This window comes from Mesoplodon mirus, assembly GCF_964341445.2.
Source record: "Mesoplodon mirus genome assembly, chromosome: 18".
Taxonomy (NCBI): domain Eukaryota; kingdom Metazoa; phylum Chordata; class Mammalia; order Artiodactyla; family Ziphiidae; genus Mesoplodon; species Mesoplodon mirus.
The window spans coordinates 41,018,077-41,043,135 of NC_138994.1; the positions used below are offsets into that span (position 1 = coordinate 41,018,077).

The 25,059-nt window shown below is 49.8% G+C and overlaps 1 protein-coding gene across 1 annotated transcript; it reads left to right on the plus strand.

The window, feature by feature from the left end:
• The first annotated feature begins 284 nt into the window (after nt 1-284).
• PMP22 (peripheral myelin protein 22) lies at nt 285-24,321 on the plus strand. Its single transcript, XM_082603330.1, has 4 exons — nt 285-396; nt 1,626-1,725; nt 15,144-15,284; nt 23,017-24,321. The coding sequence occupies exons 1-4, from the start codon at nt 319-321 to the stop codon at nt 23,178-23,180; spliced, it is 483 nt and encodes a 160-aa protein (XP_082459456.1). The 5' UTR covers nt 285-318; the 3' UTR covers nt 23,181-24,321.
• Nucleotides 24,322-25,059: the final 738 nt, after the last annotated feature.

The following is a 25,059-nucleotide window of genomic DNA, read 5'->3' on the forward strand; positions in this document are numbered from 1 at the left end:
CGTGCGTACCACTTGTTTTGTTCCAAACGCAAAAGAAGTTCGGTCGCAGGCGGGCTCGACGGACTGTGGGGCGGAGATGCCGCGGTCGGCTGCTGCCCTCTCTCGGCGGTCTCCGGGCGGGGTGGGCGGGCGGGCGCGGCGCCAGGCCCGGGCCTTCAGAGCGCAGGACCCTCCCTCCGCGTCCCTCCCTCTCTTCTTTCCTCCCTCCTTCCTTTCCTCCCTCGCTCGCTCGCTCAGGCCAGTTCGCTCGGCCTCACGTCCAGTTCGGCCCTCTCTCCGGCCAGGCAGAGACGCCGCTGAGCAGAACTCGCCGCCAGAATGCTTCTCCTGCTGCTGGGGATCATCGTCCTCCACGTCGCGGTGCTCGTGCTGCTCTTCGTCTCCACGATCGTCAGCGTGAGTCTCCGGCGGGCAGCGGGCGGGCAGCGGGCGGGAGGGGCGCCCGGGGCTCACCCCGAGCTCGGCCTCCGGATGGCGGTTCCAACTGGGCCCCCTCCAGTTTGCAGACAAAGCGTCTCAGACATCCCAGGGCCTTTTGCAGTTTCTGGCAACCCGCGCCTTTCCAAAAGTAGTTTTGCGAAAACCAGAGCAGATTCAGGGGGAGGAAGGAAGCGAGCGTGGGGCTAGGTTAAGCCGCGCAGGCCTCTCTTTAAGCCAGAGAATTTAGGTACAGATCCAGGGGTCCCCCCCGCCCTTCATCTGATAAGCTTGTGTAGCATTTTCCTTAATGCAGGGTCGTTGAGGAAGGAGCTGGAGTATTTAGGAAGGTTTGTTTTTTCTCCAAATGGCATCCATCAGATGGGCAGTTTAGTTCATAAAACAGCCTTGAGGACTTGAAATTGGAAAGTTCAAATTGGCTTTTCCCTAAGAGTTCACAGCCCCAGGTCTGCTTTGCGCTGTGGACATGGCACCTTCTTAGAAAAGCCTCCTCCAGTACAAACAGGTCACTGGGATAACTTGTGTTGCAAAACCATCAGACATCAAGCTCATTAGCTTTTAAACTTATTTTCTTGAAGCTGAGCCCAGACTCGGGCAGTTATGCGACCGTGGCCTTAACTTCTGTATATACAGCAAGTCCCAGGCGTGATATTCTGGCCTGGTTCAAAGGTTGAGAAGTAATTATGTTGGGGATTGGTGAGTTGGTCCATCATTTACCAGCATCTTGCCAACATCTTAAGTGTGCCTTATGGCGATCTTGTCAGGTTGATAGGAATTGTAAGTAAGGAAATGGGCTCAGAATGGCTGCGGCTTTGGGAATGATACCCGGGAGATGGGGGGTGGGGGGAGCTTGGATGCAGGTGTCCTGGGTTGAGTCCACGGCTCTTTCTACTACAGCACACACCTCGGCACAGAGCAACTTATGTGTGTGTGTACTTTTCCACTTACAGAGTGCTTTTCACTAGCAAAGCCCCGGCCCTCCCCTCTGGATGTCTGGGCCAGACCACCACCTCTCCCTTTTCTCAAGCACGACCCTGGGCTCTGGCTAGGCAGCCCTGGGGCAGGGCAGGGGCAGGCGCCGTAGACGGGTTGATGAGGTTGCTCTTTGCCTACCCTTGGTCTTCTCCCTCCCCCTTTCCGTCACTCCTCACGGACTCCCCTGATTTACCACGTCTGGTTCTTTCCAGCAATGGATGGTGGGCAATGGACATGCGACCGACCTCTGGCAGAACTGTAGCACCTCTTCACTGGGCAACGTCCAACACTGTTTCACATCATCAGCAAACGGTGAGAATGGTTTTTTGCTCCACAAGTCCGTCCTGATCTGTCTGCAGCATGTTTCTCTGTCCAGACCTGGAAGCACTTGTTCTTGGAAGACACAAGCTAGAGAGTTGTTGCCAGGGTGGGGTGGGACATGGCCAAGACGTCCCAAGACAAAAGGGGAGGGGCAGTCGCTTAACTGGCTACACTGAGATCCTGGGGAGTCTTTGTGCATTCTCTCTGCCTACAGAGAAGCCCTAGAGCGCCACATGCCGTGCTTCCCATCACTTCTGTAAGGCTTCTTGTGAACCAAGAAATGTGGACACACATAAGCAGCGATGATGCCAAACCTTAGGCAGACCCCACTGGGAGTTTCAATCCAATTAGCGTCTTTGGTTTGGTGGTAGAATATCCAGGAATGTCCTGTGTCTTCCTGGTGCAGTGATGGAGGGGCTGTCCTAAGGGTAGATGGGCCAGCTTTTGGTCTCCAGTTATAGGATTTCCTCTCTGCATCTTGGGCCTCAGGGGTGCCATTCAACATCATAGCTGTTGAGCGATTCCTCGTTGCGAGATGGGGGCATTGACGCTATTTGCACAACCCCAAGCTGAGCCTGGGAGTATTTCTGCTCTGTCCTTAGCATCTTTTCTGTGAGATATTGGAAACCAGGCTTTCTTGGGTTCAGGTTAAGGGGTTAATTGGCCATGGAAGCACACACCAGATACTTCCAGCACCCAGAGGGAAGGAGGGCTCAGCGGGGACATGGTGTCTTTGGATGTGGAGAGGCAGAAATAAATAGGATGCATTCTTTTTGGTGACTGGGAGGTGTCTGGTGGCAGCGTGGGCCCTGGTGGGGGCCACAGTGCCTGGCATTGAGGACACGGTGGGCCAGGCTCTGCATGGTCTCATGTTCCAAAGGACATGTCTGTATCCTGGAGAGGGAAGTACCTATAGATGTGACAGAGCTTTCCTGACATCTTGGGTTTAAAGACCAGCAAAGTACACGTTTTGATGAGGCTGCAGCTGCCCCTAGATCAAGTATTTCTGTTGAAGATGTTACGCTCAGTAAGAGAAACCAGTTCAGAAGCAGCTCAACAAAGCAGGAAAGGCAGTGGCCCTTCGTTCTGGATTTGCACAGTCCAGTTTCTTTGCGGGACTTTTCTCCTCAGGGCTCTGCACCCAACAGTACTCAAGCTGTCCCTGAAGCATCACCAACAAAATATCTCCAACCTCAGTATAAAGAGAAACTGCTCGAACTACTGTAGTTTATATGGGGAGGATAGACAAGGACTAGAAGACCCTGCTTTATGTTTCCACTTTCCTGGGGGGAAGAAAAGAAAGACCCCAGCCTTTTTTGAAGGGAGCAGTCCTTAAACTTTTCTCTGAGTCTGTGAAGGATATTGAATTCAAGCCACCCTAGAGGTTGCATTGTGAGCTGGCAATCAAATAACTGAAACACTCAGGAGTGTCTGCGCATGTGGCCACAGCCCTGCTTGGCCTCAAAGCCACAGCATCCGGTCTCCGGGGCAGGGTTTGGCTGGAGTTCCCTGAAGCTCAGGATGGGAGGCTCCCTGCTCGCTACTGACACCTGGTGGCCACGAGTGGTGACTCCACCCACAAGGGCCGGCTTTCCCTGAGACCCCCGAGGCGTCCACCTGGACATTGCCCAACTGGCATTTGGCCACGTGGGGTTGGCAGGGGATTCTCGACTCTTAGTCCCGGAAGGGGCGGTTTTGGCAGGCATACTCCAACCCGGCTGGGTTTCAAGAGGGATGAGTCGGCAGAGGCGCAGTGATCTAAGTTGTCCTACCCGCTGGACAGTGATGTTTGCCTGCTGCTGACCTGCCTTCTGCATCGTCTGCGGTCGGGAGTGGCTGCTGTGCCGCCCTCGCAGCAGCTCTCAAAGAGGCACTAGCGTTATTCCTATCGCTCAGCTGGTTCTTTGTGTACAAGCTCACCTTCCTGGGTTCGTTGACAGTGACTTCGGGGTGTGCATCGCGGGTCTTTATCCAAATCCGCGTGGTTGCTTCCCTGGGGAGGGTCCCAGATCGTGCTTCTCCTCCACATCTGCTTTCTCGGCTGTCCCAGTAAGGGCGTTCTGAGGAACTCTGGACAAGCTGGGTTTGTTTGCACTTGGGCTGATTCTAAGTCAGAACTTTCCACTTAAGCTTCCCCAGTGGTCGGTATCTCTGTTCTCATCTTCTGAAGGGTCAGCTTGTGTTACAACCTCAGCTCTGATGGGGGTGAAGCCTCTGGGACTCCTTTGCCTTTTCGATTGGGTTTAACCATTTCTGTGCCAAACAAGAGGTGAAAAAAAATACATAATTAAAAAAATTAGACTGCCTTTACAGATTAACTCTGCTAGTTGTAAACCAGTCACTTTGGTTCGTATTTGCTCTTAGAATGTTTCAAACATACTTTTTATTTTAGTAATTGAAAGTAATTCATTACAGATACCAATTTGTGAAGAATATGTTGCAAGCATGTTATGTGAAAATGCGTTGGTTTACATGACTTGCTAGTTTTGCTGAAGGGGCTTGTTTTTGCATGTGCGGGGCTGGGGCAGTGCACCTCGGCAGGGCATCATTCCCTTTTTTTTCTTATATGGATGGTGCTTGTTGCCACATTAACTGCACGGCAGTCAAACGTCTATGTTATATGGTTGGAAGGAAACAGATTAGATTTTTTTCCCTCAAACTCTTTCTTGATATTAGAGTAGTTTTAGATTCCTTACTAAATGCCCTCAACTCTGTCTGCTTTTCCATTTTCTAAATGTATTTACACACCCTCTGGCCCCATCCTGATCCTGTCTGCAGGTAGAGGTGGAGGAGGCTTAGTGGGGGAATATTTATCATGACCTTGTTTTGAATGCCTTTCAGCCTGAGGAATATAAGGACTTGGAGAATATGGACGTTGGCCTTGACAGTCCTGAGCTCTGTGCAGGGGGATGAATCACTGTGCAGGCAGCATAGGCCAGATACCCAAGGAGTGGGGACAGGCGGGCAGCGCCAGAGTTCAGGGGAGGAAGTGGAAGGCAGGTCTCATGTGGGAGGGGGGATTTGATCTATCCTCTAAAGGATGGGCAGGGTTTAAATAAATACAGGCAAGGAGGAGGCGATTCCCTATTGAGGCAATGATGACCTAAAGCAAGGGGAAGGCAATGGAAGGACACATTAGACCAGTTGGCTAGCGTTTCGATTGGGATTAAGATTGACTGCATAAAACAGTACATCTTTAAATGGTAGTGGCCTAAATAAGATAGTTTATTTCTCTCTCTTTCAAAAGAAGTGTGGAAGTAGGCAGCCTGAGATAGGTGTGGTTGTTCCATGAAATTGTTAGAGCCCCAGGCACTTTCTAGCTTATTTCTTTGCCATCTCTCAGATTTGGTCCTCATCCTCATGGACCAAAAGGCTGCTAGAGCACCAGCCATTTCTCTACCCTTCAAGCAAGGGTAGAGAAAGGAGGAGGAGAAGAATGTGTCCCCCTCCCTTTTAATGAAGTGTCCCCGGATAGACCACACACTTCTGCTTTTATCTTTTTCTGGAAGTTCATCACAGAACCACACCTAGTGACAAGGGAGGCTGAGAATGGAGTCATTTGGCTTCATGGGAAGCATGGCTTCTCGATTCATAGAAATTTAATAGCAAGCACCTCCCAGTAAGCCTGGCTTGAAACTCTTCCCTTCAGGGCTTAGACTAGCCCCCTCCATACCAATCATACTCTTTTACAAGAGCTCTGCTGTGTCCTATGCAGTTTCAGAGCGGAGCCCAATTACTTTAGGATTCTCCAAATAGCCCATCTCTGCTGTGTCCTGGGCCCCATCAGCAAGACAGTGACCCATATTGGAAACTGGATATTCCTTCGACTTCCCTCTCTTTCTTTCCACCTCCCAAGTCATTAACAAGTCTTACTGTTTCATGATGTCTCTTGAATCCTTGTTTCCTTCCTGTCCAGACCTCTCTTCTGACCTCCAGATGAGCATATACAGCTACCTACCTGACAGTTTGGCTGGGATGTCCAGAGGTATCTCCAAACCAGCCAGCCTTTGCCCCCCTCCACCCAATCTCCCTCTTTGATGGTCTCTAGTGTTTCAGTGGCTGCTGCTTCGCCATCCAGTGAGCTTCATGCTCAGAGTCTGCCTGGATGTGTTTCCTTCTCTCCCTTCTCAGAATCATCCTAGGCCCCCCTGGTCACTCTTCAGCCCCACGCCCGTCACCATGACTGCGGTTTCTGTCAGGGCCATTGCTGCAGCCTCCTAACTCCTGACCTTTCTTCCTTCCTTGTAACTCGTCTTGCATATTGAATCAAGGATGATGTTTAAAAATACAGACCTCATCCTATTACTCTCAGTTTAAAACCTCTCAGAGGTCCTTTACTGGTCTGCATCTTCAGATGAGCATCTTTGCTAAGGTCCATACCTGAGTGAGCTGTTCCTGGTTTCCATTAAGCCTCACCTCCCATCTCTCCTCCCCTCATCTTGGAATTTCAGCCTTCTCTCACTTCCTGGATCCTGAACTTCCCACCTCAGGACTCCCCCTGCCCTCCTTTCCCCCCTCCCTCTGTTCTTTCATGCAGGACTATTCACTGAACACCTGCCCCGTAGAAGGTTCCACCACAGACACCAAGGCTGCAGGAGTGGACAAGAGCTTCCGTTTTACTGGGCGGAACAGTCAATAAACGTGGATAATCAGGGGCAGTGATAGGAAAGACAAAGAGCATAAAGCAGGGTGATGTGTAATGAGGGACTGGGGTGAGGAAGGGTGTCCTCTTGGAGAAATGACCGCTTGAGGACGACCAGGAAGGAGTCAGCCACAGGAACATCTGGGGCAGGTTCTAGACAGCGGGACCTCCCGAGGACAGGATCTCTGGGGCGGGAAGGATCCTGGCGGAGCTGAGGAACAGACAGCACAGGAGGTGGAGCAGCTGGCCAGCCGGTAGGGCCTTCTAGACCCCAGAAAGGAGTTTGGTGCAGATGGATGGGTTTCTAACTTTTATGATTTCGTTTAGACCTGCTCTGTCTTACATGCATTTCTCAGCTGTTTTATTCCAAGATGGAGTAACAGTCTTGTGCGTTTATAAGGCAGAATACATCAGAAATCTTACAAAGTAGAAATGCACCTATCTATTTCCAGCAGCAGCGACCTCGTGGCCCTTAGGTTGTGGGCAGCATTAGACCAATGCTTCGGATTGAAAATTAGAAAAAAATAAGCCTTGTCAGTCTCAGGAGCCCCTGACTTGAGCCCTTGGTGGTCTCCTGTGTCTGTGTCTTCTGTGATCCCAGATTTATCTCATTTATCCATTTGGTGGCATTGTCATTTCTGCAAGGACATCATACCATTTCCTCATCTGTGGCTCAGCTTTTGGTCAGAATTTAGAAAACACAGGAGACCCTCTGCACTTATGGGTTCGTGTTTTGCAATTTAAAATCTCTGTGGCTCCCTGGGCCAACCCGCAAGCTCTGACCAGTAATGGCTCCTGATTTTACAGGCCCTCGTGGGATGAGGAGGTCCTGGCAGGCGAGGGAGGTGCAGGGAGTGGGATGTGGTGTCATAATGATGGTGTTTCAACCCTTGGAGTCTCTCATCAGATGCCAGCATCCATGAGTTAATTCAGAAGGCTTGTTCAGACCTGTGTCTGTACCATATGGCCCTTGAAGCTCAGGCTTTGCTTTTTAAAAAATTTAAATTGCATTCCCAGGATTTTACCAGAGTCGAGAAAGCATCCCTTGTGGTTCAGGAGCAGGGATTGGCCGTGGGGTGGCCTGAGGGTGTGGATGTTGGTCTTTGGTGCCTGAGAAGAGGAAGTCTGGGATGAAGCCTTCTGAGTATGTGGTCATCAGCACACACATAGACTCTGACGTTGGCGGGGACCTGGGAGGTCATCAGATTCATCCCCCTTCCCATCCCACTAGCTTCGGACTCTCTGCAATGTGCCCACCATGTGCACATCCTACCAGTGATGGGGAACTCACTACCTTTCAAGAGAACCTCTTTCATTTTCAAAGAGCTGCCAGCGTGGTCCATTCATCCATTCCTCAAATATATGGAGTGCATCCTAGGTGCTGGGCAGACAGAGCTCAACAAGAAAGACCAGTCCCTGCCCTGGTGGATGGAGCTCACAGTTAAGCAGGGGAGACGGAGGATAGACAATGAATGAGTCATTGTGGGCAGTGGGCAGCGCTCTGCAGGAGACAGAGAGAGCAATGGAACAGCAAGTCACCACTGGGGAGGAAGCAGCTGGTCAGGGCAGGCCTCTTCCTGCCAGAGTCCTGTGGATGGAGGCTTAAAAGATGGGAGAGACCAGCTGTATGAAGAACAGCAGGAAGAGAATTCCAGGAGGTGATGGAAAGGGCCAGGACCCTGAGGTGGGAAGAGTTTGGTGTGTCCACCAGTGCCAGGCTGGCGTGTCTGAGTGTGCTACAGGCAGGAGAGGACGGGCCGACGGCTCGGGCCATGATGCTGAGAAGGACAGCCCAGCCACACTGAAGGGTTTGGAGCAGAAGAGGGGCGTGACTTGATTGGTGTTTTGAAAGCTCACTCTGGCCGTTACACTGAGAATGTAGAATGTCAGCAAAGCACTTGGATTTGGGAATCTGTGGCTCAGGGCAGAGGTCTGGGCTGGAAATTCAGATCTGGAGTCATCCGTGTCTGCGGAGGGTGTTTGACGTCCTGGTGCCGGGGAGTTGATGAGAGGAGAGGCAGAGGGGCAGAGGGGTCCAGAGTGGGTCTTGTGACACCCCGGCAGCTGATGGGTATAGGAAGGAGTTGGCAGAGAGGTCGGGGAGGAGGGGCCGGTGATGCGGGGGAAATGCCCTGGGATGCTGTCATTAACAAATTACATAGCCGAGGCCACGACTGTCCCCTGCATTTCCAGTCGTTTCTCGTTGTCTTCATTCATGCCTGGGGGGCTGGACCTGGGTTTTACAGGTTGCAAGCTTGTCCTCAAGGAGTTTAAACCCCCATCGTGTCCCCAGACTGACTCTTCAAATATTTGGAGCCTGCAGTTTTATCTCCCCAGGGTCTTCCTTTCTCTGTTATGCTTTCTTCTTGCAGTGGCTTTTCTGGTGCTGGTGACAGTCCTCGGCTGTCCCAGCTGGCTAACGTGTTGCCTCTGGATGGCACGCATCGGCCTCTTGCTGCTTCTCTGCAGATGGCTCGTGGTTTGGCTTGGCAGGTGGATGAGCAGAGAAGGGGGAACTCTCTCCCTTTGCCGTCCCATTCTACCTCCTTCCTCCCTGTGTTCTGTGGATGCCAAACTTAAAGAAGCGCAGCAGGATTCTGTCATTTGTTAGATTTCAAACGTGCTTTTCAACTTCTCAGCACCCCAGGGGATGGGTACCAGGAGTCCCTGCTTTTCTGCACTGGGTCTGCCTCTTACAAGCTGGTTACCTGGGGCAGGTGCCCTGGTGGCCTAATAGGGTGAGCGTGGAGGTGGGACCTTGAGTAGGCACCCATCGCATCCCATGTGTCCTGGAGCCTCTTTCTGTTCAGGATATAGTTGTGACAGCGGGTGTGGGGAGGGGAACCTTTGAGCTGGGCCTTGGAAATTGAGTAGAACTTCACTAGGCATGAGGGGGAGAGAAGAGTGGGTGCTTTACTATGACTGGTGGGCTGGGGGCTCTTAATTTCCATGATGCTTGGCTTCCTTTTTATATTTTAGGATTAAAAAGGAGAGGGGACCTCTGATTATTTTTATATGGAGAATGCCTTTTAAAGCCAAAGATCGTGAGCCCCCTCCCCCCAGGCATACCCTCCTTCCCTGTACATTTCCATCAGCACAGCTTGTGATCGGAAAGTTAAAATGCCTTTCTCCTTTCCACTGTCATTGTCTGTGGCCAAACCCCGCGTGACCAGGTGCCCTGCTCTTAACAACACCAACAAAAAAGGTTCTCCAATAAGTCAATTTGGAAAACACCATTTAAAAGTTACCCAGGCTACTTTTTTCATGGTAAGACTTCTCAGAGCCTTGAGTATGTCGTTGTACATTGCAGTGTCCGAGGAGGGAGGTTAATATACTTGACCATGGAAGCCACTCCCTCTGTTTTTCTGTTTAATCAGCAACAAGTCTTTGGGAAACACAGCCTAACCTGACCCTCTTGTTACTAGAGTTTTCCAACCAGGGAATAGAGGAAGCCTGGAACAGCTGAATCTTTTCAGTAACCTCAGAACCTCAATGGCTGTATTATATTCCCTGTTCAAGTCTAAAGACTAGTGAGAATAAGACTTGTGGTATCAAACCACACATATAAATTAGACTCTGGAAAACTAGTTCCTGTGCCCATCAGGAAGCCTCTTGGTTAGGAGGGCAGTTAATTGAGTGATGGTGTCAGGTGCAGCCAGAGCGCCTTGAACTTCTTCTATTCACTAGTCATCAGCCAGAGGTTCTGCTGGAGTTGAAATGCCCTCGTGATTGTGAGTTGAAAGAGCCTCCCCCGTGGTCTTCCTTATCCGCCTGAGCTCCTGGCCAGAGGGAGCTGAAAGCCCCTGTGTAGCTTTCCCCTCTGGCAAGCATCCTGCGTGGGTCACGGGCAAAGTTAGCCTGAGCCCTGGGCCCGATTTCAAAGCTCCCAGCTGGACTGGATGGGAAGAAGCTGGAGCCCTGGGCGAGGACCACGCGGGGCCCTGCATAGGCTCCCACCGGTGAGCGAAGCTTAACAGCCAAGGCCACCTGGATAGGAGGCAGGCCGCTCGGCAAGTTAGCCGTCTCTGGGATGACATGCATCTCGAGGAGGAAGTAAAGTGGCGGTTTGTGGGACGGCAGTGGGTAGCGAGGTTTGAGGGTGGGGATCGGTGGGGATCGAGGCCTGGTGGGTCACGTGCTTTGGAAAGCAGCACAGCGTTATGCAAATGAGTGGCACTTACTCCTGCAGTGATGACTCACCCCCATGGCCTCTTTCCTCCTGGCTTGGCTCCCCCCAGTTTATCCTCTGACTCAACTGCCACCGTCCTTCCGTTCACTTTCCGGAAAACCTATTCTCTCTATGGAGTCAGAGAGCTTTTATGAGCTGCCTGAGTGGAATGCAAGGTGGGGAGGGGCTGCCAGGGGCGTGGCTCCAGGCTGGGAGTGAAAGATGCACAAGAACGACACAGAGGGGCCGGTGCACTGAAGAGGGTTGCATCCTTTCTGAGCCCTCAGCTCACCAGGTCGTTGGCCCTGGGCTAAGAATACAGCTGAGGGGGCGGATGTATTTCCTTCATGGCTTCGCTGCCGCTGGGGCAGGAATCTGACCTTTGGTCATTGGGCATCTCCAGCTTTCCCTTCTGCGGGGGGAGTGGGTGTGCTGGCAGCCACGGCCTGGCCCACGTCAGAGAGCTGTCAGCAGCCCTATTACCTGGCACGTGCATCAGAACAGCAGGTCTGCGAAAGGCTTTTAATTCCCGTGCTTGTCACCAACGTTGGAGGTTACAACGCTGCCCCTGGGGATTCCACGAATAGTTCTCAGGCACTGAGCAAGGCCTGGAGAATGACAGTGGGTGCTATCATGGGCTCTGCTAATGACCCTGAACTTGTGATTTGGGAGAAAAGAGTATCACTGCTTTGGGTCTTGGGTAGAAGTTCAGACTCACCACCCAGCACGGTGGCCTCACGTTAAGGTTGATCTGTATGAAACGGGACTGCAGTGGACAGGGCTTTCCCTTCCGTCCAGGTCTCTCCACTCTAACAATTGTTTTCTGTACCTCGGATGTGCTTGTCTGTAGCAGAGGTTGGCAAACGATAGCCCGCAGGTCCAGTCGGGTCCATGGCCTGATTTTGTAAATAAGATTTTATTAGGTGAACAGGCCACACCCACTCCTTTACATATTGACTAAGGCTGGTTTTCTGCTAAGGTGGCAAACTTGAGTAGTTGCCACGGAGACCATATGGCCTGCGAAGCCTAAACTATTTACAATCTGACTTGTCACAGATAATTTGCCAACCTCTGTGCTGCAGATTCCGTATGAATTGATAGCAGAGTTGTATTAAAATACTTTTTGGTGTTCCTGTTGGCACCTTATAATAATATGGCTTATGTGAACATGGTTGTCCCCGTTATACATTTACTTGGTGCGGCCCAGATGGAGATGCCCCAGGTACCATCCTGGAACAGTCTGTAGGTGCTTATTTACCCTGCCCCTCAGCTCAGCCTTTTCATGGGGTTATTTGTATTGTACAGAGCTTTTATATCAACACTTTTATTTGATCGTTAGAACAATCCTCTGAGATAGTTAATCCCACTTGTTACAGGAGAGGGATTCGGGGGCAAAAATATGCAAGTAACCAGTTAAGCCGGGGGTACCCAGGCCTGTTCTAATGGAGTGCATGGCCTGAGCACGGCTGGGACCACAGCCTGTAGGTTTAACACACGTACTGTCAATATCATTCCTCGCTGAAGAAATTTTTACTTCTCCTCTTGATTTATTTATCCAAAGGATTATCTGGAATACTATTTTAAAATGTCCAAATTTATTTTGGCTGGTTTGTTTTGAATTTCTACTTTCTGTTTGCCTTTAGTTGTGTTTACATCATGTCTGCTTTTTTTTGAGATTTATTGAGATTTTTTTGGTTGTTGCCTGCTGCATAGTTTGCAAGACTGTCCCATGTGTGTTTGAAAATAATTTGTAGTCTTTGTTATAGGGACATAAATTTTCTACATAGCTATTAAACTGAATTGGTTAATGCTGTAATACAAATAATCTATATCTTACCGTATTTTGATCTACTTGATTTATCTCTTCTGAGAGAGCTATGCTTAAATCTTCCACTATGATTGTTAGCTTTATCAGTTTCTTCTCATATTTCAGTTATTTTCTGCTTTATATTTTTTCCAGGCCATGCTATTATATGCATAGAAATTTATGACTTTTATTTCTTCACGGTAAACTGGATCTTTCCTCACTATGAAACATCCCTCTTTGGCCATTTTCATCTTTTTCAATTTGAATTCTGTCCACCTGATGCTATTATTCCTGTACGTTTTGGTTAATATTTGCCTGGTGTCTCTTTTAAAAATCTTTTGATTTTCAACGGTTGTTGGTTTTAGGTATATCTCTTGTATCAGACTCTAGATACAAATTACGTAATTCAAGATGGAATTCCGCATCTTATGATGAGTGACCTGAACCCATTCACACATGCTGTGATCGATATGGTTGGACTTGCTCTCATCGTGTATGTGTGTTACTTATTGTGCTTAAGGTTGAAAACTTTCTTCTTCAACTTTGTATCCCCAGAACAAACCAGAGAGCTTGGCTCAAAACAGTAGGTGTTCAGCCAAGACCCATTGAATAAAAACTTCCTTGATTTCCTGATTGAGATCTGACTTGAGGAACAACTTACGGAAAGCTAACTCAATTGTAATGAGGTTGGCACTAAAATTCAAGTTCCTGGTGAAAGAGTTTCGAGAAGAATTTCATTACATTATTAAATCTAAGGGACGTCTCCTACTGATGTAGATTTAACATGTATGATTTTGAGTTTTCTCTAAATATGAGGTCTGGCAGAAGTTCCTGTTGTTAATGATAGGTAAAGACTTAGGAAAAGATCTCAGAATCAGAGAAGGAAATCTAGGATGTCACCTGAACCAGCTGTGCCCCTTCTGAGGGTGTGCCTTGAAGGCCACTCCGCAGCAAAATAGAATCACTGTTTTAGTTCTAGATTTGGGGCTCAGATTTCTTTATGTTTCCAGCTTCACCTACCAGAGTGCTGGATAATTGCTTTATTACAAAAAATGATATTATGGCAGCAATGGCTTTGTTGCAGACCACTCCTCCAGAAGAAGTGCTACGCTGGGCATAGTGGTTCAATTAGAGATATAAAAATGAAGTTGGGATGGCTCACGACGCATTAGACATCCTTTTCTAACCTTAATTGACAAAGAAACTGCAAAGATAAAAGAAGCATATAGTCCGTCACGGTGGAAAGAACACTAGACTAGAATCAAGGGCCTCCCAGCTTTGGCTGTGCCAATGGGGCTCATCCAGACATCTCTGGAAATCTTGGTCTGTACAAAGGGGTGGGTTAGTTGATCCCTCATGCTTCTTCCAACTCTAAAATGCTTTCAGTCTCAGTCTGGAAAAATGCCTGTGTGTGTGAAACTCTAGTCACAGTTACCCTAACCAGTACCCTTGAAATTCTGCCTTGAGCTACTCGCAGCTCAAACCAGGTTCACCTTTGTGAGTTCTTGGACTTCCCTGGCAGCCCAGTGGTTAAGACTCTGTGCTTCCACTGCAGGGGCCTGGGTTCGATCCCTGAATGGGGAGCTAAGATCCCGCATGCTGCATGGTGTGGCCAAAAAGAAAAAAAAATAGGGAACATCTTCGCGAGTTACTGATGATAAACCATCCAGATTTCACAGCTTTTTCTACTGTGTTAAGCACTGGTGTGTGTTTTTCTAAGCCAATGCCCATTAATCCATTACCGAGTGGAGAGGATCAAACCTGCGTCTTCTCTAATTGATCTTTCTTGTTTAGAGCAGCGCCCACCCCAGCGATTCTCAGGTGCTTGGAAGGAAGGATGCAGGCGACAGGGTGGCAAGGCCCCTGGAGGTCTCCTGGGGGCACGCTGCAAGTTCCCCTCTCTGGTGTTAGACCCAGGTTGTTGCCTCTTGTCCATTCCTTCCTGAAATGACCTTCATTTGCAGTAGATGGTGAACTACAGAGTTCCCTTCCTTGCCTGAATTTCAGTTGGATGCCTGGAGACTTTATCTAAGGCTGGGGCTTCAGCAAAGATGAGGAAGTGTCATCCGTGGTGCCATCTGATGGTCGGACTGAGCACCCACTGCTCTGAGATCAGCCAAGAAAAGACACAGCGTGGCTGAGGGAGAACAGGCGTGCATAGCTAAATAAAGCATGCTCGTCCCATCAGCATTTTCTTACGACTTTCTACAGAATTAGTCTTGGCTCCAATAGCGTTTTCTTCTTCCCAGCCATCCCCACGCTCTCTCTGTCTCCTTGGGGGATGCTGATATTTTGAACAGTGGTTTGGAACTCTTCTCAGAATCCAGGGGCTCCAAGAAGCCCTTCGAACCCCCGAGGGCAGGGAGAGAGGAGGCAGAGGGCGGGGCTCAGAGCCCCTTGAACACACGCACGTCTGTGTAAGTAAGTAACACATTTGGCTAAAAGACTGGCAGGGAATTCAATGTATTTTAACTGGAGTTTAACTCCTTGCGATGGGACTAGCTAGTGTCTTAGAGCCTTTTCTTAAAACGTCTACAATTAAACACGTATTCATACCTTTTTTTCCCTCCAAAAGAAAGCAGGAAATAAAGAATGACTTTTAAGAGTGGGAACGTGAATAGTCTGACTTCTGTTCACAGAAGGGATGCTGCTGCTGCTGCTGCCCGGGCTGGGGGTGGGGGTGGGGTGGGGAGTGGCTTTCAGCTGTCCTGGTGCCCCGGGCCCCGCCCCCCGCGGCAGAGCCCCGCCGCCCCGCGCCCTGGCTTTTCCTAACCCAGTGTCTCCTCCCTCAGAATGGCTACAGTCTGTCCAGGCCACCATGATCCTGTCCATCATCTTCAGCGTTCTGTCCCTGTTCCTGTTCTTCTGCCAGCTCTTCACCCTCACCAAGGGGGGTCGGTTTTACATCACCGGAGTCTTCCAGATCCTCGCTGGTAAGTCGGAGACGACTGAGTCCATGAGGGGGCTGGGCACCCCCAGACTGCAGGATGATCAGTCAGAAGGGCGTGGCTCCAGAATGACTGGCGTGCAGGAGTCCTCCCCGTGGATGGATTTCAACAGCACAGGTGTGTGTGTGTGTGTGTGTGTGTGTGTGTGAATCTGGGAACTCTCCACTTCTCCATGGAACGGGGTGCATAGGAAACAGGACTAGGAGTTCTGGAAGGAGGGTCCCTAACCTGGGACGGAGCTACAGTTTGGACGTATCATCAGAGGTAAATGCTGAGGATGTCGGTAGAGCACAGGACAGTCTTGAGGGTGGATTTCTGTAGCTCACATTATGCCCTGGGACCATCCCTGCTTCAGCATGGAAATGGCCCCGATCTGCTGCCGAGGTTGCTCTCAGGTACCTGCCGCCTACCTCTAAGCAGTGATGGAGCCACCTGACAAATTCTTACTCTCCTTTACTCTGGCCCCTGGAGTCTACCAGCCTCCGACTTACTGGTGTCTTCCTTTCGGCATGTGTAACACACCCTCGGTTCCAGGTTATCGACACACACCATGTGCAGAGTCCTAGACGTGACGCCTTCCAGCTCTTGTCTCTGGCTTCTGGCCATTGCCTCACTTTGTTTCCTTTTATCCTTCTGTCCATTGACGGCCAGTTGACTGAGTCAGCAGAGCACTGGAGAGACATAGGAAGCTGATGTGGTGGATTCGACAGTCCAGGCTAATAACTCAGAAAATCTGTATGTGCCAGAGTACGTCTGGGGACTGTGCAATGTTCTCAGTTCTGGCCCCTGAGTGGGCAGAGGTGTAGCATCTCTTGTTTAGTTGCTGAATCACCACCATGACTCATGAGCAGTCATTGGAGGGTTGAAAACAGCGCACAAGTCCTGGACAGATGGGTGGATAGATGGGTGGATGGAGGGACAGGCAGAGCTCATGGCTTTCATAGGTTTGTACGGCAAGACACAACCTGTTGTTGAATGTCGATGACCCTTTTCTAGAAGCCAGAGACTTATGCTTTACTGGAAAAAGTAAGTAAACTAGAGAACCATTTCTCATCAAATTCCTAAATACAACATGTCAATGTGCACAGTTTGGAATTTCAAAACCAAATAGTGCTTTGCTACTTGAGTTTATCAAGGTTTTATTATATCAGCCAAGCTTCTGGGAGTGTTGCCAGCTTGGCCAAATTACTAATTCTTCAGTGAGATACCATTTCTGGGTACATTTGGAGCAGTGATCATTATTCACCCCATTTCCAGAAGTAGCACCGGAAACTAGAATATATTCTGGGATTTCCTTTTAGGCTCCCTGTTTGCAGTTTGATATCAATGGTGATCCTCTCCATGGTATCAATGATTATATCCTCAAGAAAAAGTGATATAAAATACTTATATTTGATCTATACACACTTGTTATTTTACTGATAAATAAACTGAGACTGGGAGAGGCTAAATGAACACGCAGCTCAGGCAAGGACACTGGGTGCCCCATTTCTTCCCATCCCACGTGGACTGAGTATATTTAGAGATTCAGAATCCACCCGAGTTTTTAAGGAACGCAACATCCAAGGCAGAAACTCTGCTTTTGATATGATCCTTCATTGAACCTGATTGACCGTGGAAGATGAGTTCAAATCTACCCCATTTATGATTCTCAAGTTCCCAAACATCTGTGATGAATGAGTCTACACCATCAGAACTAGTCAGACTGAAAACACTGGACAGAGCAAACTTACTTTTGAAGGGACATCTCAGGGCAGGGAGTGCCTCATCTTCATTTTTCCACCTGCGATATTTTAGCTTAAAATTCTCTAACGTTGTCTTTTTAGCAAGGTCATTTTCGGTCAAAAACCAAAGTCCAGAGATAAGTACTTCGTTCAACCCAAACACTCTTAGGTACTGAGATTTTGCTAATCTTCCAGAGTTTGTTTTCTCATTCCTCCTCGTTTCACTGTTTGGATTCTTCTCCAAACTCAGTCCAAACCTTCTAGAACTCTGCCATGAAAACCTCCGAATATAGAAGCACATGGTTTGTTCTTGCGTTATCCCCTTCAAATCTAGCTTCTTATCTCTCATGAGACCTAGTTTTCGGTTATCGGTTTGTCGGTTTAGCGGTCCATCTGTGAATAGGAAGTTGTCTGGAGGTTGAAGTGTTGATCCAGAATAGCGGTTGTACTTTGTACGTCCTAAGAATGTTCTGTGCTTGTTCCCTCCGGTCAAAAGGACCTGAGAGAGCTAGTCTTCTAGAAACCTCAGCTCTCTAGAATGTTGTGTTTGAACGTGCTGTAGGGTCTTCCCACTAAACTTGGGATTTAAGAGAGTGGGGACTTCCCTTAGAGATCTCCAGACTTCAGTGTCTGACAACCCTGCTCATGGGTGTTTCCTATCTCATGGCCTATGAAGGATTCAGGAACTAGAGAGACAGTTAGGGAAGGGTTGTTGTGGATGAGAAATTACCCCTTAATATCAAGGAACAAGTCAGAAAAGCAAAAACAATCAGAAAACAAAAAGAAGAGTAGAAAGGAGGGAGGGAGGGAGGGAGGAAAGAAGGAAGGAAGGTAGGAAGGAAGGAGGGAAGGAAGGAAGGAAGGAGGGAGCCCTACCATCATGGGATGTGCAGTCTACAGGTGGGTTGGCCACCGTAGCTGGGATCCACACGGGGCAGATGCTTCTTCAAACACTGAAGCCTATTGTGTGGAAGCCTCCAAAATATGCTCAGTGTCCCAGGGGCTGTCAGGGCTGGATTGTCTCTGCGTAGCTTCCTCCTGGAGGGCCCAGCTGTGGACTTTTTAAACACACGCGTGAGCATGCAGGAAAGGCAGGTGAAAGGTGTGTGGGGCTCTTTGGCTGACTGCAGACTTGGGAGCCGTCTCTGCCTGGCTCTAGATGACTGACTTACATGTACCTGTGGGGCTGCCTGTCTCACTGCATCATCTCTTCTCCACTTATAATAAGCTGTGAGTCTCACCTTTAAGAACTGTCTTTCCTTGATTACATACTTCTTAGGTTGGCTGCTTCTTTTTTTTTTTTTGCGGTATGCGGGCCTCTCACTGTTGTGGCCTCTCCCATTGTGGAGCACAGGCTCCGGACGCGCAGGCTCAGCGGCCATGGTTCACGGGCCCAGCTGCTCCGCGGCATGTGGAATCTTCCCGAACTGGGGCACGAACCGTGTCCCCTGCATCGGCAGGCAGACTCTCAACCACCGCGCCACCAGGGAAGCCCAGGTTGGCTGCTTCTTGAAGACGTTTTGAGAGGCTCCATCATCTAGTTGGGTGCTCCTCAATCTCAGCTGCAGACCAGAATCACCTTTTGTGGAAAAGGGGATGCTTTTAAAAAATGCTAGTGCTCAGGCTTCATCCCCAGAGAGTCTCATTTAAGAGTTCTTGGGCAGGGCTGCTCCCTGGTGACTCTGATGTCCATCCAGAGTTGGTCACCACTGTTGCAGCCATTAACCTGCCCTAATCCCACTGTAAGTTCTTCTAGGATGATTTACCGAGCTCATCCTATCCACGAGCCATCGATTCTTCTAAACCCTCTTCTTAGAGAAGGGCCGTCCTGATCCTATATCTGGATTTTGGAGTCATTCTTATTTTCAGGACCTGCGGCCATCCGTTCCCATACAGTGCTTACCCTGGTCCTGGCTCTGTTGGGTTGAGTGGCACTGGATGGGAAAGCATCAAGAAATTCACGGACAGACTATGTTTTGATTTATTTCACGAGTCACACCCAGCGGCGAGCTCCACGCACACCTCCTAGAACGCCCTGAATGTCCCACTTGTTGGATGATTGGGTAATGTGTTCCCTTGGCAGAATTAAACTCAGGCCACCTGTGTAGTTTTTGCGATTTGTGTTTATTGTGATTACGAGGAACAGCAAGGATGGTAGGAGGAGACTCCTTTTAAAAGTGACTTTTACTTTTTCTGTTTGTTTTGTTCCTTCTCTTTCATACACACTGAGGTGGGTAGAGAGCATTTAGAATGAAAATCTGGGGGAGGAATAAAAGCCCAGTGCCCTCCCTGTTCTGAGTGGTTCAAAGACAGCTTAAGTCAGAGACCACGTTAAGAAACACCAGTTCTGGGCGAATCATCCCAGATGTTGCCCTGGCTGGGCCCAGATGGGCATCTAATAATGCTGTGGGTGATTTTCAAGCCTGCAGAAATCACATGGAGGCTGAGAATGGAAAGGGGGCTGGCGGCACAGAGGAGGCTCGGTGTGGGTGGGACAGAGAGCCCTGTGCTTTCTGCGTAACGGACCTTCCAGCCTCTTCCTTCTCTACCTTGTTGCCTGAAGGGTGAGGTGGGGAGAGACAGGGGGCTCACTCATGAAACCAGCTCCAGGGAGGCATTTCCACTGCCCATCTCGGTGGTATCCCCCAATGCTCACTCCCAAGCCAACCCCACCCAGGCTCCTGGCCTCACTCCAAGCTCTAACTGAGCTGCTTTGGCAGAGGTCACGGATGTACACTGATGTCCATTTGCTGACTCCCTCCCCTGCTTTCGATACTGTTGCCATCTCTCTCCTTGAAACTGTACTTCCTCAGCTTCCAAGACCATTTCCCCCAGTTCCCTAAGTTAACCCACCAGGCAGTCATGCCAGAGCCGCCCACCCCCACCCCAGTCCACCACTGGCTCCTCTGTTGTGTGGCATCACACCTAGATATTGTGCTCATTTTTTCTTTTACTTGCAAACACCATTGCTGGGCAAAGGCCAACTCATGCACCTTCCTGTCCCCGATCTTGTCCCCACTTCTAAATCTGGGGCGGTCTTTCTGGACACACCTCTGATCCTGTTTCTCCTCCACAAAAGCTGTGCTTCCTTCCACAACCTCATCAAGTGCCCTGGTGGCCTCTCTTCCAGCCTCCATCACGGAGACTCTGAGTGGGACCCGCTGGTGGTGTCCACGGGGCCCTCCGTCCTCCTTGCTGCGCTCATGGTCTCCCTTCTATCTGGGATTTCCTTCACACCTTTCTGCACCTGGCCACCTCTTCCACATCCTTTAGACCCCAGTCAAGCCCCGTGTCCCCTTTCAGGATTCCCCAGGCCCTGATCAATCTGTGCTCTCAGGGTATCCGGTGTGTTTCTCTCTCCTATCCTTGGAATCACATCCTACTCTATTGGAAGTCTCTACTGACGTGTCTGTTTGTGGATGACACTCACCTTGAAGGTGGGGACCACGTCTTGTGGATCTCGGTGCACTCAGCATCCAGAATGGCACCTGCTCATTCCATGTTGACTGAACCGAACAGAATGGAGATGAGGAAGCCTAGAGAACTCCCTCCCTTCCTTTCTCTGCCTTTGGACTCTTGGTTACTCCCTTCTAAAGATGCTGGGCTTTGATTGTTCACCTGTGGTCGCTGTCACCATTAAAGGGGGCTCGAGGCCTGGTCTTCGGGGAGCATTTCTAGTGATGCAGACCCAGCCATGCTGAGGCAGAGGGGAACTCTTGGGAAATCTTGAGTGGCCAGCATTTCTGTGTTGTCTGGACAGGGTCAGTGCCTTTCCACGTACAGCTGACCTTTGCTCCCAGATGCAGGCCCCTCCCTGTTCATCTCTGGGGAGGGCAGCACACCTGTGTGTACTTGGTGGCCTCACTTACCTTCTCCATGGAGACCTTCAAAAGTGCATCTCCACCTACTGGTGGCCAAGAATGCGAGTCACGGTCCCTTTATTGCAAGAAGTGTTTGACTTTTCGGGACTCTTGTATGGAACTACCTGCTCTGTATTCCGGGGCACGTCTGTTGCTTTGCATACAGACAGCCTTGTAATGATATATTCCCTAAAACATCAGTTTCCCGACAACAATAATTATAAAGTGTGTATCCTCTTGTTGACTTTACAAGTGTACAAGCGTATGGCTTCTTGAAGCGAAGCATACATTCCTTTACTTCTGAGATTCTCCCAGGGCGAATGTCATATAATTAAGCCATTGAGTTAGTCACTGCACTTGTGTGTCCTGTCTCTCTCGCTCCCTCCAGGTCATAGACAAAGTGTTTTTTCTTTGCTATTTTCTCTTTGCTGGGGAAATCTGGACACAGCTGGTCCACACAGCTATCACTACATTTCTCATGCTGATGCTGGCTAGACACACGCCCCATTTGGAAGATGATGGGCACTGTCTTGCCCTTCATATGCTCTGTTTACATCTCACTCTCTCCCTTGCTCTTGCCTCGCCTTTGAGGCTCTGCCTTCATTAGGTAGGTCAGATATAGCCTAAGAGACAGGCAAGAATTAGCACTTTGGAGAGGTGAGCAATAGACCTTGAGGTCCAGCAGATCGAAACTGCAGTTTCCCTCCTGTGACCATTGGCCAGCTATGACTTCCCCGTGGAAACAGATGTCTTCCCGTCTCCTGGGCTATCCGTAGGTGGCAGGTCCTGGAGCTGATGCCCCTGTGGTCCCAAGACTGTTGTGTGGCTCTCTCAACGGGGGCCAATGGAGTGGGTGTTTTCTCTCTCTGACTTGCAGAAGGACAATCTTATCGGGGCAGTGAATGTTACACAGTCCCACTTCTGCACTTTGTTTAAACAGAGTCACAGTGTCCAGTTAAATAACCCAAATAGCAGTGAGGTTAGATGTAGGTGGTCCGGGCCTTCGGGGGCTCTGGACCCACAGGCATCCCACATGCTTTCTGGACTTATAATAGAGTCAGTCAGAGCCTGTCAAAGCCCCTGTGTTCAGGAGGGGACAGAGCAGGCTTTGTGCTGCTCTGGGCTGGGGTGCTCATGTCACTGGACTCCTCCCTGCAGGGATGCTGACTGTCACCGTGGGCATGGACCGTCACGCTTGAACTTGCCTGCTTTGTGAGGCCTCAGGTGGAGGATTTTCTTGTCCCTCCACCAAGGCTGTGTGGTAGACAAGGAAGGGGTTGCCTGACCTGCCTGCGGATCTGATACCCTTTCACCTTTGTTTGGGCTTTAGACCAACCTTGGGGGACCAAAAAGAGTTGAAAGGGACCAGGCACCATGCAGCTTGCCTGTGACCACCTCCTCTCTCTGCAGTGTCCTTCCTCCCTGTGTCCTCCCCCCTTTCCTCTCCACGTGTTCTTCTGTCTGCCTAGTGGTGCCCATGGGCGTTGCGTGCTTGGTCTCTGATGTAGCGATCCTGCTAAGGAGGTCAGCATGGCGTTCTGCCCCTGTTTTCAGCGTGAGTGCCGCTCAGATAATGGTGAGGCATCACTTTCCCTGATTTCAGAGAATGCCACCACCCATCTGTGGAGTGGTTTACAGGCTTCCAGGGGCTCCCACACCCACCCATCCTTGCAAAGACATAGGTGGGCTTCTCTTGCCACCCGAATTCTCGCTGGGCCCCTCGTGTCAACTGGCAATGGGTGACGGTTAAAGGAAGTGAAGAGGAAAGGAGGGGAGACCTTGGAAGCCATGGTCTGGGTCACATAGATTGGACACAGAGAGTAGATCGTTTCCTGGGTTCCTGTACCTTCAAGCCCCTCCTGTCAGTTCTGGATCTGGTGGCAGATTCCTGCCTGAGATGGATGTGCCCTCTCTTCCTGCAGCCCATATCCTTCTCCCTAAGAAAGAGAGAAGGGTGCCCTGGTGTGTGTGTGTGTGTGTGTGTGTGTGTTTGTGTGAGGTGGGGTCGAGTCTGGGAGGAGAGCAGGGTGGGTGGGGCAGGTGCTCTGGGTCCCATGGAGTCTGGTTTCAGGGTGGTGCAGGGTCCCCGCTCCATGACCTCTCTTGCCCCCAGCTGGTCCCTCTCCTTCCCAGGTCTGTGTGTGATGAGCGCAGCATCCATCTACACGGTCAGGCACCCGGAATGGCATCTCAACTCGGAGAACTCCTACGGCTTTGCCTACATCCTGGCTTGGGTGGCCTTCCCACTGGCCCTCCTCAGCGGTGTCATCTATGTGATCTTGCGGAAACGTGAATGAGGCACCGGGACAGGACGTCCGAGGGTCTGAGCGCACGCAGGGAGGGAGGAAGTAAACCAGAAGCCAGGAAAAAAAAAGGAGCTAGCCAAAAAACCCAAACTCAAACCAAACCAAACAGAAAGCAGGTGCGGGGGGGTGGTTAGTGTTGATTGAAGATGTATATAATATCGACGGTTTATAAAACCTATTTATAACACTTTTTACATATATGTACATAGTATTGTTTGCTTTATGTGTTGACCATCAGCCTTGGGTTGAACCTTAAAGTAGCTAAGGAACTTGACATCCTAACCGTATAACCAAGCTCAGTTTTTTTGTTTGTTTGTTTTTGTTTGTTTTGCCCAGAAGTAAAATAAGTCCATCTTGCCCCTTCCCTTTCGTCTGAAAGAAGATACCTCCCTCCCACTCCACCTCATTTAGAAAACCAAAGTGTGGATAGAAACCCCAAATGGCCCAAAGCCCTTTTACTGTGGGTGACCCAGTGCGTCACACACAGACATGCACTGCCCACGCCTCTGCGTGCAGCCTTACCTGCACTCGGACAGAACCCCCCAAACTGGAGCCCTCGGAGGATCACGGCTTGTGGCTTTGGAATACTTGCCCTTGAAGGGGGTGTCCCGGTCACACATCTAGGTGAGAAATTGGTGACAACAAACCTACGAAGTGGTGCTATGTATTTACCATTCCTTATGATCACTAATCATCTAAACGCCTCACTGGAAATTCAATTAACAATTTTACAGCATGAAGTCGAATGGAGACCTGAATAATTCTCTGTAAGATAAATGGTTTATAACCACATTTGTACCTAGCTAGGCTGCTGTTATTACTATCATAAATAACAAACCACCGCCTTATCACTCCCATGTTTTCCTTATGGTCGGAGCATCAGGACAAGCTTCTAGACCCCCTGGGACAGTGGGTTCCTGGAATGCAGCAGGGTCTAGACTGTCCTCTGACTCCAAGGACTGTCTGGCAATGACTCGTACTGGCCACCAACTGTAGATGTATATACGGGGCCCTTCTGATGCTAAGACTCCAGACCTTTTTTTTTTTAATATATATTTTTTGCTTAGCTTTTTCTGATTTTATACCAACTGTGTGGACTAAGATGCATTAAAATAAACATCAGAGTAACTCACTGAGCTCTTGTGGGTTTTTGTGGGTGAGGGTGCGAGGTGCGTGTCGGAGCAGAGGGATGAGGGTCACGGAGCCACTGTTGGGCAGATGATCTGGGTTGCAGTTTGGTGCTAAGGGACCAAAATCATCACCTTGGTCCCGACTCTGGGGGCATCTTATGCCTTCCAGAAGCCTGTGCAAACGTCTGCTAACTGGAGAGGCTGGGTGTTGCAGCTGAAACAGACCCTGAAAGTGGGCCGGAGGAGCCTGAGTGTTATTTAGCTGAACCCTCTTTCTCGTGTTCTGGTCTCTGATGACCCACATGGGGTCCAGAGCATGGCATACACTCACTTAATATATGGGATGTTGGCATGAGCAGCGCGGGTCCCTAACCTTTGGGGGACAGGTGTGATGTGATGGACCGTCTGCATGATGGTGAACTGAGGCCAGACCTTCATGGTGATCTATATGTGTAAATGTTTAGCATAGGGACTGGCAGGTAGAAGGCACTCTATAAATGAGTGTTTATCCCAGATGTCGTGATAGAGGTGTATTACAAGGAGATATTGGCTGTTCTGGGGAATCTCACTACCTGTACATTAGAATCTCCCGTGCAGGGCTCACCCAGAGATGCAGATTCCTTGTGTCTGTGGTGGGACCCATCCTGCCTTGATAGGTTTCAAGAACCCTGCCAGTGATGACAGCGTTTAGCTGAGGGTGACAACCTCTGAGCTTGTCCAGTGCTTCTCAGAGTTTAACT

Coding starts and splice junctions, on each gene's coding strand:
- PMP22 (XM_082603330.1), top strand. CDS start 319: ATGCTTCTCCTGCTGCTGGGGATCATCGTCCTCCACGTCGCGGTGCTC. Junction 397..1,625: donor TCGTCTCCACGATCGTCAGC/GTGAGTCTCCGG, acceptor GGTTCTTTCCAG/CAATGGATGGTGGGCAATGG. Junction 1,726..15,143: donor TTTCACATCATCAGCAAACG/GTGAGAATGGTT, acceptor CTCCTCCCTCAG/AATGGCTACAGTCTGTCCAG.